The sequence below is a fragment of the Fundulus heteroclitus genome, chromosome 2, assembly GCF_011125445.2.
Source record: "Fundulus heteroclitus isolate FHET01 chromosome 2, MU-UCD_Fhet_4.1, whole genome shotgun sequence".
NCBI lineage: Eukaryota > Metazoa > Chordata > Actinopteri > Cyprinodontiformes > Fundulidae > Fundulus > Fundulus heteroclitus.
Window position 1 is genome coordinate 29252161 of NC_046362.1, and position 17143 is coordinate 29269303.

Here is a 17143-nt window from a genome sequence, read left to right on the forward strand (position 1 = left end):
TTTTTGCAACGGTAACTATCTGTTCACCCAAATTAGACATTATGAGTAGCCAGTCACATGAGACCAAGAGAGATCGCATCAAAGTTAAGACACTATTTGATGTGTCAAATGAGTGTGTGATGTTGAGCTCATTATGGATTTACTTCTCTGAGGGGCAAAAAAATAAATAAAAAAGACTTGATTATTGCTTCAGTACGCTCTGGAAAGCACTGTTGGGTTATTATATGTTGATCATCAGGGCGGGATTGTAATCTTAGTTTTCAACGAATGAAGGGGGATGAAAACAATAACAACATTTTAAACAAAATAATTTGCTCGTTTATTTTTCTTTGCACAAATTTGATAAGTTCATGCTGCCATTTTCCCACATGCCTTATTTGTGTTTTGTTTCATTCCAACTACCCAAAGTAAATCACCCCACGCCTGTTGGGCCAAATGATCTCTGCTTATATTCCATCCCTCGTTTTGATGCCATCTGTGAGATCTTTTCAAAAGGGCAAACAGCTGCAGAGCTCCTATCATCTCAACCCTGCCTTGGGCAATCGGTCGTCCATGTTCCCCGGATGAGCTAATTTTAGCAGAGTGAGATTAGATTAGTATCTGTTGGTGTGTGCTCCCGACACCCAAAGGGCTCAAGCATCATTGTGTACATGGCCACATCCAAAGCCACTTAGCTCCACCACACAAACCCTTCATGCTCTCCTAAAAAAATGCAGAGTTATTTCCACAAATGAAACAAAAAAAAGAACCAATGTTTGGCAGTTTGTGTTTGATTGGTCAAAAGATGGCCGTGAACGGGCATATCGTTGATAGCAGCTAATGGTTCAGGTGCTTATCTGATGTTAGTTACAATCATTTAATATGAACAATGAGTCAGTCGGTTTGCATGCTGAGGACGATTTTATTTTACAACACAGATGTGTTTACATCATACTGTGCTGAGTTTATTGTCCCAAAATCAACTCTAAAAGTCATTTTAATGCCTTTCCTTCTTTGCCTTTACATTTTAATAAAAATCTAACTTTTGCACTGCGCAGTAAAGAAAACAAAGCGTCGCAGTTTGTTTTCCCTGTCCTGTCCCGTCAAGCATGCATTATCTGTTCATTTTCCTTGGGAAGCTGTATTACATAAATTTAATTAGCTTTCAGAGGGACAGGCATGTCTGCTTCTAGCAGGTCTACATCTGTGGATGCATGACTAGTGTATCTCTCTCCCTCATAAGAATACTTGTCTAAACAAAACTGTCTGACGGAGAAACAAATTACATTATAATGTTTTGTTTCTTCTGGTGTTCCTGTACATATTATGTTTGTATAAAGTTGCAGTGACCTCAGTGTGTTGATCATTTCGTAGATATTTGTTGTTCCTTTTAATCGAATTAAATCAGAAATTAGAGCACGTCTCTTGCATTAGGGTTAGGGTCTGTGGATCTGCCCAGCTACCCTGTCCCCGCTAAAGAAGAGCATGCCCACAACATGATGCTGCCACCACCGTGTTTCACTGTGTAGATGGTGTGTTCAGGATGACATGCTGTGTCAGTTCCTTCCATCCAAAGCCTTTAGGCCAAACGGTTAGATATTGGTATTACATGACTTGAGATTGATTAATTTAAGTATTTAGCTGTAAACTTCTTCACAATTTTCTCCCTCAGCTGTGTTCCTTGGTGCTTGTGTTGCTGTTTGTTCATTAATGTTCTCTAACAAACCTTCGAGACCTTCACAGAACAGCTGGATTTATGGGATTAACTTTCACACTGGTGGACTCTGTTATCTGAATTGACGATTACTGATTGGTTTGCTCTTTATTTTATTAAACAGGGTCAGATTAAATGGGACTGAGCTCAAATGCACAGCACACTATTGAGTTAGAGGCTTGGTTATCCTTACAGGCTGTTAATTAAGCAATTCTTTGATACGTTGGCCCAGTCAAGCCTGATTGACATTTTTAAGTTTAGATTTTGACAAAACTTATGAGCAAATTAATTGTGAACGGAAATCCTGAGTTTGAAGGGAAACGACTGAGAGCTGTTTGATTTTATTTTCTTAATTTGAAGCTTCAACTGAAATGATGCTTTTCATATCTCACCTGTCTTGTGTTTTTTTTAATTAACAGACCCAAGCAGGACAATTTGCTTTACTTTCCTCTTCTTCCTCTTTGTCCTTTTTGCATAAAGCCAATTAAATTTTTAACAACCGTGCTGATAAAGTTAATGCGGCAGATTCATCTGCGCATTGCACAGATAGAGGGTACCGAACCTTCACGCTCCGGTGCTGTTTGTCTCAAGTGTTTATATGAGGTTGTTTAAGTTAAGAGGAGAGCACAGTGAATGTAAATGTGTTCCCATACGTTTTATCGCTCTCTTTAAGGCAGTAAAGAACAGAAACAAACGCTGGTTCAACATACAGTTTGCTCGCTGTAGCTTTGACTCCGCCTTATAGTTAGCTGGAGACCGATTGTGAGAGCTGGAAATATGGAAGATGACATTGGCAGGTAAAGTTGAAATGAGACGTTTGCATAGACTGTATAATAAAACATAAGCTTTTTCTTCTCACTGTCAGACACAACGTCTAAATAACCTTTTTCTATTTTAGGTCTTTTACAGTTATCAAAATTATTTTCATTTGCTAAATGCCGGAAGGATGAGAGAAGGAGGATTTTTGGCAATAATATATCACTTCATTCAGATTCAGAAGTTTACTGATAAACTTTTTTGGGAATGCCCAGATGATGATGTCATATCTTTGGAAGCATTTGATAGGTTTTATTGATTTAAGACACACCTGTAGACATTTTAAAGGCATACCTAAAACACTTTGCTTCGTTGTGTAACATAATGGGAAAGTAAATAGAAATCAGTCAAGATAGCATGAAGAGAATTGTGGACTTCCAAAAGTCTGGTTCATCCTTGGGTGCGATTTCAAAATTCCGGAAGGTACAACGTTCATCTGTTCAAACAATCATAGACATGGGTATAAACATGTGCAAACCAATCCAGGAACAAAAGCAGAAGACCTTGTTAAGATGCTGGATGAAGCTAGTAGTAGTGTCTTGTTATCTACAGTGAAACAAGAACTGTAACAACATGGGCTGAGAGGCTACTCTGCCAGGAAGAAGCCATTACTCCAAAGGAAACAAATAAAAGCCAGATTACAGTTTGCAAATACACACAGGGACATTCATTTCTGGAGACATGTCCTGTGGTCTGATGAAAGTAAAATCGAACTGGCCACAATCACCGTCTTTACATTTGGAGAAGGAAGGGGGAAGCGTTCCAGCCTGAGAACACAATCAGAACTGTGAAATACGGGGGTGGCAGCATCATGTGAGGGTTTTGTTGCTGCAGGAGGGACTGGTGCACTTCCCAAAATAGATGGCATCAGGAGAAAGGAACATTATGTGGATATTCTGAAACATCATCTAAAGACATCAGCAAGGAAGTTGAAGCTTGGGCACATATGAGTCTCCCAAATATACAACAACCCAAAGCATACAGCCAAACTGCTTACAAAGTGGCTTAAGGATAACAAAGTTAAAATTTTGGAGTGGCCATAACAAAGCCTGGATCTCAATCCTATTGTAAATTTATGGACAGAGTTGAAAAGAAATATAAAAATTATCACCCTCATTATTCTGGCATTTAGGAAATAGAAATCATTTTAGTAATCCCAAAGGACCTAAAACAGGAAAGGTTTATGCAGGTTTCATGTTTGCCAGTGAGAAAGCACTGGCAAACATATTGTGTATGTAAACTTTTGGTTTCGACTGTAAATAAGGTCAGATCAAAGCTGAAAAATGGAGGGTGTGACAAAGACAGCTGATTGGCCATAAAGGGGCAGGTATGTCAGGAAACAAACAGGCTGACAGAATAAAAAGTGGAGAGAAAAAAGGCTAAAAGCAGCCGGTGTTTGTTGCCGTGCTGCATCACACAAACATACTACTTATACTATATATAGCAGCTTGTAAAGTGAGATTTTTAAATGGAAAATAGTGTGCAATATTTTTTTTACACATAAGGATTGTTACATTTTCTGATCATTTTTCTTTGGATTAAGCGGTACATGACACTCAGACAGTCATTACCTACAATATATTATAGTGTATAAGTGCCTTTGTTTTCAGTTGACCAGCTCAGATTATAATTATTTTTCCCGAACAAAAATATATAAATTTTCTCTGCTGAGCTTCTCAGAGCTGCTTTAGCCCCACTCCCAGTAGGACAGGGGATGACAAAGTGTATATTGAGGATGCTCCGCACAATTCACAAGACCAAATTCGTTTCTCAGATCATTTATTGAAGGTAATGAATGATCTGAGTTAACCACGTTCCCCTCTGTCATTTGAGAAAGAAGCTCCACCAGGTTCAGAGTAGTTTTTTTTTTTTTTTACAGTGTTTCTTATTTGCAATGTCATTTGACGGTAATAAAGTAAAAAAAAAACAGCACCGGTTATTGCCTGAGCTGGCCATTTACGTTAGTGACAGCTTTGGATAAAGAAAAACTGCAAGTGTTTATACATGCTGGTTCTTTTATCTCCTCTTTTAACAGTCGGATGGCCGGATGGACTATTTTAGCAGAAGTATTTGCTTGTCTGCCTTCACACAAAAATAAACTTGACAGGCACCCCATTATTTGTTTGAAGAACTTCATATGCGCTTTGCTCACATGTTGGAGTTATATTGTGGTCCTATGGAAAAGCAGGGGGACAAAAGAGGAAGATAATGGCCCAAAGTAAATATTAAACTCTTATACAGTCCAGAGCTTTTACCTCACTATGACAGAATACTATGCACAAGTGGAAGAATAAACAAGCTCTGTGAGTTTGTCAAGGAGGACTTTCTCCTTGCCTCTTGGACAACTACTTTGATTATTCTTTTGACTCCTCTGTCAACAGTTTGACAGGGCAAACCTGGCAGTAGCTGGTTTATAATAAAATTATGTTCTTTTCACTTTCAGACCATGACTCACTGAAACATTCAGATGTTTAGAAAAGCAGATGGAATCACTGCAATTATTATAATTTTTTTGGGTAATAGTAAGACTTTTCCAAAAGGTCTCTTCGCTTTTACCAATCCTACCACTTTGTGTAATACGTTGGCAATGAGGAGCATTTTTATATATTAAACCTCTTGATACTTATTTACATAGTAACATGGAGGCTTTGTAAATGCTGTCAGATTTCAGCTGGTTTCTTGGTGTTCTTTGTGTTTTTGCACGTCCTTTTCTTCATGTGTTCAATACTGATGTTCTGTAACATTTCACTTCGTTGTACATAATTTATGGACTAATTTGTTTTGATTTCTTTGTATGTCATCTAGTGTAAATTTCACATCTGTGGAACTATTACATTTTTGTTACTTGTTAAAAGCTTATTTTACCCTATTATGAAGCTTCATATCAATTTATAATGCATATTTTATTTTGCTAAATAAATTATACCCTCCGAAGCCCTATTACCTTCTTTATTAATGAAGTACCTAGACTAAATCTAGTTTGAATGTGTACTTGTATGTATATTTTTTCCATTCTACATAAAAAAAACTATATTGCATCGAACTTAAACAGATTTTCGGTTTCTTAAAAATTACATGAAACTTGTCATTTTGTGAGAGTATTCCAAGATGTCAAAAACAAACCTTTAAAATCAGCAGACTGGCGTATAGGTGGTTACCTGGAGGTTCAGCAGTAACAAAGACTTTCCTGCATCTCTTTGTCTGTCACCAGCTCTTGAGTACCACAATCTCAACACATCTACAGCCACCAGGAACTACTGGGTGATCACAGGTAATTTTGCTCACCGACACGCTCACAGATTTACCATCAACTGAGTCCTTCGTTGACTGAATAAAACAGCAGCCACTAAAATGCCTCTGTAGGCAGCGGCACGTGTTTCTTTGCATGTTTAGCGACCCACCTCCATCCATCCGTTCTTCTCTTTCCTCTCTCAGCTCAGAGTCATTTTAGCTGTGCCGTTCCTGGGAAAAACCTATTGATGTATAATTCACTGCTTCCTGACTGGGGCAGAGGGAGAGATCACTTCACATCACATCAGGGGCGGCTGTGAATGATGCTGCGGTGTGTGAGCGAGTGTGTATGTGGTGTCTGTCCACTGATCCATCTCACTTATGGCCCGTTGTAAAAGACGCTCTCAGGAGTAAGATCACCCGTCATCTCTATTGTCGCACTCATCGCACATCTCTTAACTCCTCCAACTTTTTGTTCTTCTTCAAACTCTTCTTCTCGGCTCATTTTCTCCCGCTTTTGCTCTTTTTCTTTGTATTTCTTTTTCTATTCCCAATCCCCTCGGCCATCGCTCTCTTCTTTTTTGGCTCCTTTTTGTCTGCCTGAACGCCTCTTTTCTCCCCGCATAAATCTGTCTGTCATTTCTCGTCTCCTTGCTCAGTGATCCAGGATGTGGACAGCTCCTCCCTGGAGGCCAACTACCAGAGCTTCGCCAGTCTCATGGAGCAGCGGCTGGCTGAGCTTTTCCTGGTGGCCGGCAGGCAGGGCTCTCGGTCCATGAGGTCCCGACGGGCCACCACTGTGGGCGGCTACACTGTGCAGGTCAGCTGGCATTGATCGTTCTTTCTGTACAAACATGATGTCAAGATGACAGCACCAACAAGTAAAGATCACATGAAGGATATTGTAAACAATGTAGGTATTTTTTGTTCACATCTTTATATAATCTTCACCTTTTTAGAGTTTTTTTTGTTGTAAGTTTAGGTTTAGATGGTAATAGGGATTGGACGGTATTCTGATTCCTTTAAACATTTCTCAAATGATACCCTGCATCTGCCTCTAGTGTCTCGGCTCTTTTTATCATAACTGCATCTAATTTCTAATACGTAAACTATGTGAAACCAGTATGTAACCTTTATCATATGAGAGGGCATGTATTCAGACAAACAAACAAAAAGGTGAAAGAAAAGCCCAAACTATTGCCCTTGCATCACCATGCATAAAAAGTCGATATGAGGGGCTTGTGCCTTTATTTTGAGTTTGGTTTTCCCAAACATCCTTTCTTTGGTCTCATCCCTTTAAGGGACATAGTTCCAAAAGTTTACCATTTCCTCCAGACTGTAGCCTTACAGATCTTGTGGTTGTGTTGCTATATTTGTTTTTGGATAGAAGAAGGTTTTTCCTTCAACAACTCAAAAATGATAAACTTGTTCAGCCTTTTCTAATTGTTATTTTAGGGGTTTTAACATTGAACATGCTAACCGAGGCCTGTGAAGTCTAAGGTAACTCTTTCTATGACCTAGGGCTGCATTTGTATAAAAGTTTTCTATTTGTGAATATTCATCTATGTAGGATGATTAAAACTTCAGGTAGTTTGGAAATGACCTTATTAGCCTTCGCATATCAATTAGCAACCACAGTTCCATGTCCAAGGCCATTACTGATGTCTTTTCTTCTTGGCATTGTGCTAACACACAACTGTATGATCCAGATCAGTACCAAATTTTCTGCTTTTACAGAGGTGCTTGCAAATTTTTACAAATGTAATATGTTTCCTCTCAAATCCTATGTAAGCAGAATGTAATTTTTCTCATACAGAGCTTTTGGATTTTGGCTGTGTCTATAAGTATTGACAGCTTGGGATCTATGATGTTTCTCTCTATGCTCGAGATTCAATTTAAGTAAAACCTAAGAAAGATTTAATCATTTTTGTTTTGCCATAATATTTAAAATTCTACAACTAAAATAGTGTGCACCGATGCTGAAATTAGTTTACAGACACCACAAAATGAATACTCAATAATCAGAATCAAAAAGGTATGGCCATGTAAAAAGTAATCGCTTCCCACATAATATCTAGTTGGAAGTTATTTTTTTAAACTAACTATGAGTCTTTTACATGACTGTAGAAGAATATTCACCCTCCTTTATACAGCACTTCAATCAGATTTAGGTGCATATTATGACTGCGCCATTAAAAAAAAACCTTCAAATTGTTGGACAAGTGTCCTCTGGATAATTGTTTTGGTGCATAACTCAAATGTGCTTGAGCTTAAGGTCACTTTCTCCTTCTGTATTGTTATCTTAGAAAGCAGATTTAAAGGTTCCATGATTTACATCTGGTCAATCAGGTCCTGAGGCAGTTGAGTAGTCTCAGACAATTACACTTCCTGAACCATACTTGACTTTCAGTGCGATGTGCTGTTTTCAAAAATGCTGCTACTTTCAAGCTTGATGACTTTTTAGATGTTGTCTCAAAAGTTCTACTGTTGTCCCATCAGTCCACAGAATATTTTGCCAAAAGACTTTGTTAATAGATCAATATTCAATAAATAGAACATAAATATAATATTTGGCTGGTTTTGTTGATTGAATGACTTTGAGCATTCATTTGAAAGTAATAAATATTGATATTGGATTCAAATCAAATCAAGCTGAGCTATATATCGAGAATCGTATCGAATCAGCTCATCCTAGATGATACCCAACCCTTATGCTTTATATCAGAGTGATAAATCCATACATTTGTCTCTGATACTATGCAAATGGACTGTTTTGTTTGAAAACTTTCCCTTTAGAGCAAAACTGTTGTCAGCCGCTTATAAAAAGGTTTGAATGAATGCATCACCCCAGACAGCTCCAGATTTAGATACCTGGACAGTGCGCCGAGGATACTTAAGGTGGGACAAATATAGGTAATCCTGTCAAAAAAAATTAAAATATAAAAATAGCAAAGGGGCTGCAGGCACAAAATGTTATGGTCAAATGTTACAACTTTAAATAAAAAAAGGTTTTTGAAAGTACTTTCTTTTCAATTAATTTAACTCTGCAGCTCTATAATTAAATTGAGGTGGTGGAGGAAGATATTGGAATGAGCTAATTTAAATCTGAAATAATAATGAGCACACAAATTCTCATGCACAATATTTTCTTCTACATGTCACCCCCCTGCTCAGTGCTCCATATTGTTCAAATTAAGATGACGTTTCATTCCTAGTGGCCTGCATGCGTTATACACCCTCAAGGTTTTATGGTCTTCACAGATGACCAGTTTTACGGCTACAGAGTGGAGGAGGAAGAGCCTCTCAGAGAACTGTCACAAAGTGTTGGGGTGTAGTCAGAGGAGAAAACCTCGAGCCATTTAATAACACATATCTTTTATTTTTATGAAAAAAAATCTAATTACTGGACTTGATTAAAGCTGTGTGATGTTTAAAAAAATGTGTTTGATGTATGATTAAAGGAAATTGAGATTTCATGTGACTCATTTATCCTCGAGTGTCATCAGTAAATGCATTCATCTCCCAGCCAATGCTCGACTTGATCAAAGCAAGAGAGATTGGGCCACAGACGCAGCAGTCTGTTGGTGAGGGAAGATAAGGGGTTTTGTGTTCAACTTGCCTACAGATTATATGTTTTCCGGATGGTTAACAAGGCTGAAGCCTTTTTTTTCTACGACCTCTTTTAAAACGATCATGCCATTGTGTCTCCCCACTCCAAGATGGTGAGCATGCGACGGCTTCCAGGTCCGAAGAGCCCGGCAGAGATGACCTACTACGCCCAGCTGAATGGATCTCCTATCACAGGAAGCGCAGCTGCAAAGACCCTCAGCAGTCTGGACTCCCAGACCATGGCTCTAACGCTGGGATACTTTGTGCAAGTGCAAGCCGAACGTAAGCTTGTGATTGTGCTTAGTGTTACTATGTGATTGTCACAAATGTATATGACATTCAAAGCAAGTCGTAACACAACAGAGATGGTAAGAGGGAAAACAACATTGTCTGGTTCCTGAAACCATGTAAATATATGTATAAAAGAGAGTTAAAACACTTTATGAAGTATTTGTACAACACTTAGTCCTTCAAAGTGATGTCACAGAGAGGTGAATAGAAATCAAGCACTGACACAAGAAATTACCATGCCCATTAATTTATTGGTATATATGGTTGACTTAATGTTTTTGTTTACACAACATTTCTAACTTTATACAACTACAAAGATAATCCAGTCAAGACACAGTATGGCTTACATTATGAATATGAACAACATACATTTTGCTTGTTTCTTAAAGACTATACACAGTATTTAAAAGGAGCATTTGGGGGGTTAATGCGCCAGATTTATTTAATTTCAACAGTCCCTTGTGGGATGGTAGTATAAAAGTTATAGAATAAGCAGGATTGACACAATTTAATAAAATATAGAAAGAAACATAGTAAATATTTGCATTTTCTGGTGTTTCCATTTACTTTCCTCTATTGCCATATCTGTCTCCATTGCACCCTTTAACACTCCTGCATATCTGCCTTCGATGGAGTAGAGAGACACAATGCCATTGGAAAATATTTATCTGCCATCATCTTGTTACACATTTGGCACTGTAGCATTAACAAGCCGATCAACAGATAAGCCAGGCTGCAGAGATTTGTTGGGACAACCAGGGAAATCTCACCTGCATGATTGGCAAAGCTCTCCCACAACATGTATGCAACAGATTTGCGCTACTGCTACAGAAGTATTGCAGGTGTGATTCAAATATTACAGCAATGGCCCAGTAATACGTCACACTATCTCATGCTAAGATGTACACTCACCTCAGCATGCAGGATGCTTGAAACTCAAAAAGAACCTTATGGTATGGCTTACTTTCTCATTGTTTACCAAGACATTATTACAGACTTTTGAAATTGAATAAATGATAAAATTAGACAATGAAGTTATGTCAAAAAAAAAAACACACCCGGTCCTCAAAACAGAGTGAATTCCACACGCTTGATCCTGGTATACGTACACCCACTATTCAGAAAGGCAGGACATCAAAAGCGACTCACAAAGATGTGACAGAATTTGACATTTCAAAAATTCTCTTAACTTACTCTTATTTATACGTGTGTAGCTTGGGTTTTTCAATACCCCCGCATGTTAAGAAACATGCCACGTGACAGAGGTTTTATTTATTCAGACAGAAACAATCAGCATGGCAAAATGTTTTAGGACAGTGTTTAAGAGATGCTGTTTATGTCAGGTTAACAGTGTGGCATGTCACATCAGTCTCTATTAATGGAAAAGAGCTGAAAAATACATTTGACATGAGAAAGTTAATTTCCCAATATAATTTTTGCAATAAACCTTTAGCTTTTCATTTAAACTGTACATCTTTTTTTATACACTTTTGCACCCTTCCCTTACTGGAGCCTTCATATACTTGGAGTCAAAAAACTTTCCCCAGACTTTTTGGTGAAATGCCATATTTCTTTGCATGAGTCCACAAAAACTACTTTGTATTTATAAATCCTTTTATGGGATGCCTAGATTTGTCTTGAGGATGGCAGCTGTACCTTTTGGTAAAAAAGGAGAAAACCCCCCATAAAAGAGTCATATACAACATATCTAATTAAAAAATAATTGCCAGAAATATTTGTAATAATAATAATAAAGATTGGTCCTACACAGTTGATTTATACGGTATGTAATATAATTATCACAGATTAACAGTCAACGGGCAGAGCAGAATTCTCCTTTAGCAGCGACTTTACAAACGCCCCTCAGCTTATTGCATTCCTGTTTAACTACTCTTTAGGATTTATATGCAAACACATTTGAAGGGTTGAGCATTCTCTCTCTCTTAGACCTGTATTTCTTACATCATGGCTTGTATTTTCTCAGAAACCTTGGTACAATTAACTAACTGAAGAAAACATTGGATTTGTTTGAGCGCTTCACAGCTCTTCCTAAAAGTGTAGACGCTGAGAAGAGAGCACAGTGTTCTTGGTAAATTTCGTTTAGTTTGTCGTTATGGGCTGAGAGGAGGCCAATTCTATTTATGCCCACAATGAAATCTCCAAGCAGCTCTGTCACAGAGGAGCTCCAGCAGCTGAAAAGAAAATTCAAGTGAGAAATACAAGGACGCTTTTTTATGCATTACTTTGAAAGAAATGATCGCTTCTAGGATGTGAAAAAGGTTTGATTTCACAGAGTCTAACATGTCCTTCTCTTGAATGAGGAAAATTTGTATTAAAAATATTATAAAAAAAATTCTTTTGGGTTTTTATAGTGAACATAGAGCCCCAGCGGTCTGAACTGACAGCTATAAAAAAAACGACTTTGCCTCATCTTGTCAGATAGAAAAACAAATTCATATATTCTTCATAGTTTTATCAGTTTGTTTACAGTGTGGTTGTCTTGAAAGCATGAAATTATCAGTCCAGCTAACCATGTTTAGCTTGCATACATTTTAATTCCCATTTCGATGCAAATAGACAATCACAGAAAGGGAGCAAAATAATTTAGCTGGAAGGTACACCTGAATAAATTATTATTAAATAAATCCTTTTTGAACATGCACAGTGATGTTTGTTATTGGGACATGATACCACTTTAAAACTTCTTGATATTGATTTATTATTGTTTTCCCTCCTGTGTGTCCATGTAGCTGTGGTAAAGACACCACCAGGCAACCTGTGGATCATGGCTGTCCTCACACCTCTCTTCTTATTGATGGTGGTGATTGGAATGGTGGCCTTCATCCTGTGCAAAAGGAACAGGGTCATTTTTAAATCTGGTGCATTCAGGACCTTCAAAACTCGATCCAAGGTAACATCCTGGAAAAATTTTTTCTCCTTTTCTTGCTTCTTTTCTTGACTTCTATTTTGTATTCCTTCTTCTTTTTGTGTGTTCTCCTACGGTATCCCATCCCTCTGTTTAATGCTGTAAATTAGCCGTTGTTTTCCTGTCATCCTGAGACGCTCAAAGCTCACTGCTTCACCAAATCTCAGTGATTTAATCTTCTGTAAGGCTCCAACAAGATTACATAACTTTATTGCGAGTGACACGTCAGACGGATAACCGACTGTGTCAAGCTGTTGCTTCAGGACAGCAAAATGAATTTCATTTCTGCCGGCTTAACTCATTTGTTTTCTCACTACCCAATAGCCCATGGTCATTACTAATCATGCATGCTGCAAAGACCAATCGGCTGCGAAGAAATGGGCAGGGCTCACTGTACCGGAAAGGGACCTCAGGGTAATGCTGGCCCTCTCACAAAGACAGTGTTCTCTCAACATCAGCTCACTGGATTTTTAACTGAGAATCAATCCTTTTAAATGGGCATGTTTGTAATAGATTGCCAGCAGATGGTTTGATTCGGTCAGATGGTCGCCCTCGATGCAGTGCGCGACGCCAGAACAGCAGCTGCTTGTGCCATTGCATTCAGTGAAGTGGTAAACAAGCAATGAGCTTGCCAGCCTCATTTGTTCTAAAACCCAAAAGTGGACTTAGCATTTCGTAATAGGATTAGAGCTCCAATATAGCTGTTTCACCAAATAAATTTCCTTGGTCATATTTGTCTGAAAGTTTCAGTCATATAATTAAGTTTTATTGTAATGGAAAAAAAAAAATCCAGTGCATATAAATATTTACTTTACAAGATGAAAACAAATCCGAAATGCCTAACAGCATCCCTACGAATATCTGGGTGGGGATTCTGGAGCTTTTAATAAACATTTTAATGACAGGAGTGAACAAGATTGTTCTGTTCTTGGTTGTAAAACTAAAAGTGAGGCAGTATGATGTAGATATGGCCTTGAGAAAACGAGTTAAGCAAGATCCATCTACAGGCATATTTTGTGTTTACAAATAATGTTACTCAGGAAACTGGCTCATGTTTAATAAACTGAGGCTAATTTCCACACTTTTGCCTCACAGCAAGAGAAAGGCATAATTTGTCATTTGATATGTTTTACCGTTATTCAGTTGAAACCTCAGACATCATCGTCTTTAAAGTAAGAAGCAAAATTATTTGTTTTGATTGCTGTGCGGGATTAGAAACAGTTTAGCCCTATTGTGTAAAGTGGAAGTAAAGCCCAGTGTGTACGTGCACAAAGAAAATCTATAAATATTTTTGATGTAAAGTTACTGCATCGTTTATCTTTCAGTCCCAGATGTTTAACAGTACTTTCCTTTCACCTAATTATGCATACATGTTTCTTGAAGCACAATAATTATATTCTTATACAGCCAAAAGCTGTCCTGCCAGTAATCGACTATTTGCTCAGTATCACAGTATATTAAAATATAGATTTAAGTGTGAAGACTTTTAAAGGAATAGAGCTGAAGTAGCAGCAAAAAAACAAACAAAAAAAAAACAATCGATGATAGACAATTCATTATTTTGGATTATTTACAGGCTCAGAGCTCAGTTTTAAAGACCACTTGCATATTTAATGTTAGTGAGATGTTTCTGTACACTTTTCATCAACATTATATTAATTGTGGGCTTTTATTGCTTCATATGTGTTGTTATTTCTTTAAATGATCTGTATGTGCTTTTGAAACCAAGAAGTTTGATCCATTGTAGGTTTTCTCTAATCTATACATGGTCAAAATATTAGAGTCAGGCTCAAATGTATACATACACCAATCTCAATTTTTGACTAAGTGGTGCAGAAGAATCTAGAAAGCATGCATTACAGCATTCACACCATAACATCTAGTTTGGAATTATTATTTTCCAAAGCAGCTAGTTTCTGTTTACCAGCAGGAAACTCAATTGTTTAAGACATAACTTGTTGGATTCACCTAAACTCAGTACAATGGAAAGTCCAAAAAGAGGTCTAAGAAAGAGAATTACAGGTTTACACAGGTTGGGGAAGGTCTTTTGGAGCCATTTCTAAGCAACTGCAGATTTCAGCGTCATTAGTTAAAAAAAGTGGCGCTATGGACCTGTTTTGCATCCATCCGCTGATAGATGGATGGAAACGTGAAGGAGAACAATTTAAAAATGTTTACCCTCATGTTTTTTGAAAGTTGGACACAATTGAGGGTTACAGGAAAATTGTTTTGGACAAACACAAAAAAAACAATCCAGCCAGAATAATGTCAGAAGCTTGTTGATGGCCCACATGGTCCTGAGGGACATCAAACCAACTTTCAATGGGGGTGTATATATATATCTGAGCCTGCTGTACATATAATTTTGATCCTTATCAGATTGTAGAAAATTCATAATAAAAAAAGCTGCTCAAATGCATAGTTAAAAGCTCAAAATTCATTACATTTATGCCAGTGATGTGTGTGAGTAACCTCCTGAAAGACAGTGTTCAAACTGGTATTACCGACACAACCATACTATCTGAATGTTAATTTGAGATTTGCATTCATTATGATAAATTAAAACCTTTATTGATGCTAAAAAAACATTTGAACAAAAGTTCAGACAGAGGCAACATACAGATAACAGGAGCTTGCTACACTGACCTCCAAATACCTTATTTTCTCAATAATCTGCATAAGAAATTAAGAAACTTTTCTTTTTCTACTAATCTGATGCTTGAATTTAACAGCAATTGATTTAATGTATTTTTGTGCTATTTTTGACTGTTATTGCTGATTTATTTTATTTTCTTTAAACCACTTTGAATGACCTTGTGTACGAATGATGCTAGCCACATAAATGTGCCTTGTTGTGCACAAAGACCCTTTCCTGACCTTGTTCCTTTTGACTCTCTCCTTGTTTAGACGTCATATCGAAGGGAGGGCAGTTACCACCACCAGGTATTCAATAAAACAACCGCCGGGTGGATTGTTTGACTGATTAAGTGAATGAATGAATCGATGAACCGATGAGTCGGCTGGCTTGTCCTCTATGTGCTGCCAGTTGTTGTTGCTGGGCAAAACCTACATGTGGCTGCTGTGATGTGGCTTATCTCTGCTGTTCTCATTGCCGGGAAATCAATAAGAGGAGGGGGAGGATGTAAAAAAAAAAAAAAAAAAAAAAAAAGCAATTTCCCATTAAGATTTAAACTGTTTTAGTATCAATCGACTGAATTAGTAACAAGGGACTGACGAGCTCAGATAAATTGGCTAGAGGAAGGAATTTGAAAAAAAAAAATGCTCCACATACAAAAAACACCTACACATATACATTTTTTTTTTATTGCTTTCGTACAAAGAAACTTAAGTTTGAGCCATCCAACAGTACGACATCCCTGCTTCTCCTACAAAGCAGTTGATTTATCTTGTCAAACAAAGCCATTCCAATCCCTCAAGGGCTCAGCAGGAACGGCGAACCTCTAACCCTTTTTGATATGAGCCTCCCGGCTAAATAATCTTAGCATGAATTCAAACAGAATGGCTAAGACCAGCAGATAAAAAAAGCAAATGCTTTAAATGGCATCTATATGGAAGGCATTAGTGTGGATTTTGTTGCTCCAGCGGAGGATGCCGGCTTCTGTATCTGTGGCCTATTTTGGTCCGGACCTTCTCATCCCTGTCCCCCTGAGAGGCAAAGTGAGCTGAAGGAACGGATGGATGTGAGGATGGGTAGGCGGGACACTTTGGTGGGTAATGGGGCTGTTTTAACTCCAGAGCACAGCAGGATGTAAACACAGAAAATAGATGTAAATGTTTTTTTTGTCTGTTTGTGTATGTGTTTGTTTTCTTCTTTTAAAATAGCTAATATATTGATTTTTTATTTTATTTTTTTTTGCTCGGAGGTTTATTTGTTCAAGTAACCGATGCTATTGCAAACATCTGATGGTACTTGTTTTGGATTTCACAACTGAGTGCATCAAATATTAAATAATAAGGGGCTCTAAGAGAGGCGCCGGAAGGCTGCAATCGCATTTTTATCCACCGTAGTATTTTCCTCCTCCCGAAAGTGGCGTCGTAAAGCCAATGAGGTAAATATTTACTCTGGGAATTTGGTTCGCTTGTGGCAATGTGGCAGGGGTTAAAAGTATATTAAAATGTAGGTTTTTGTACAATTACAGTCACAAGTTGCACACTCATTTTAGGCATGAATATCTTATTAATATGAGACTCTTAATAATTCATTAAAAAATTTTCAAGGGAGAAAATGGTTGCACAACATAAGAATGGCAGTGATTTGTAAAAAAAAAAAAAGAAAAAAAAAAGAAAAGATGGCTGTAGATGTTTGAACTTATTATTGATTTTCTCTATCCACTAATATTTGGTTAAATGTCCGTTAAAAAAAAAAAAGTAGCCCCTCCACCATTTGCTCCATGCAGCCATCAATTAGCTTCTTGTAAAATGCTGGCTATATATTGGACAGGTCTTCTTGGCAGAACTGATATTTTAGTTAGTTGCTTTCTTGAGATGGACTTGGCTTAAAATCATAGTTAATTCATGTTTGCTTCGGGCTGAGATCTGGACCCTTCGAGAAGCTT

The 17143-nt window shown here is 37.6% G+C and overlaps 1 protein-coding gene across 1 annotated transcript in view; it reads left to right on the forward strand.

Annotated features, from left to right (window-relative positions):
* The window catches only part of kiaa1549la (KIAA1549-like a), a 142254-nt gene that overhangs the window by 74502 nt on the left and 50609 nt on the right, over window positions 1–17143 (forward strand). The window contains exons 8-12 of the mRNA XM_036152228.1: window positions 5721–5780; window positions 6400–6560; window positions 9460–9631; window positions 12391–12551; window positions 15474–15509. Coding sequence (XP_036008121.1) covers window positions 5721–5780; window positions 6400–6560; window positions 9460–9631; window positions 12391–12551; window positions 15474–15509 — 590 coding nt within the window. The remainder of the gene's footprint in view (window positions 1–5720; window positions 5781–6399; window positions 6561–9459; window positions 9632–12390; window positions 12552–15473; window positions 15510–17143) is intronic.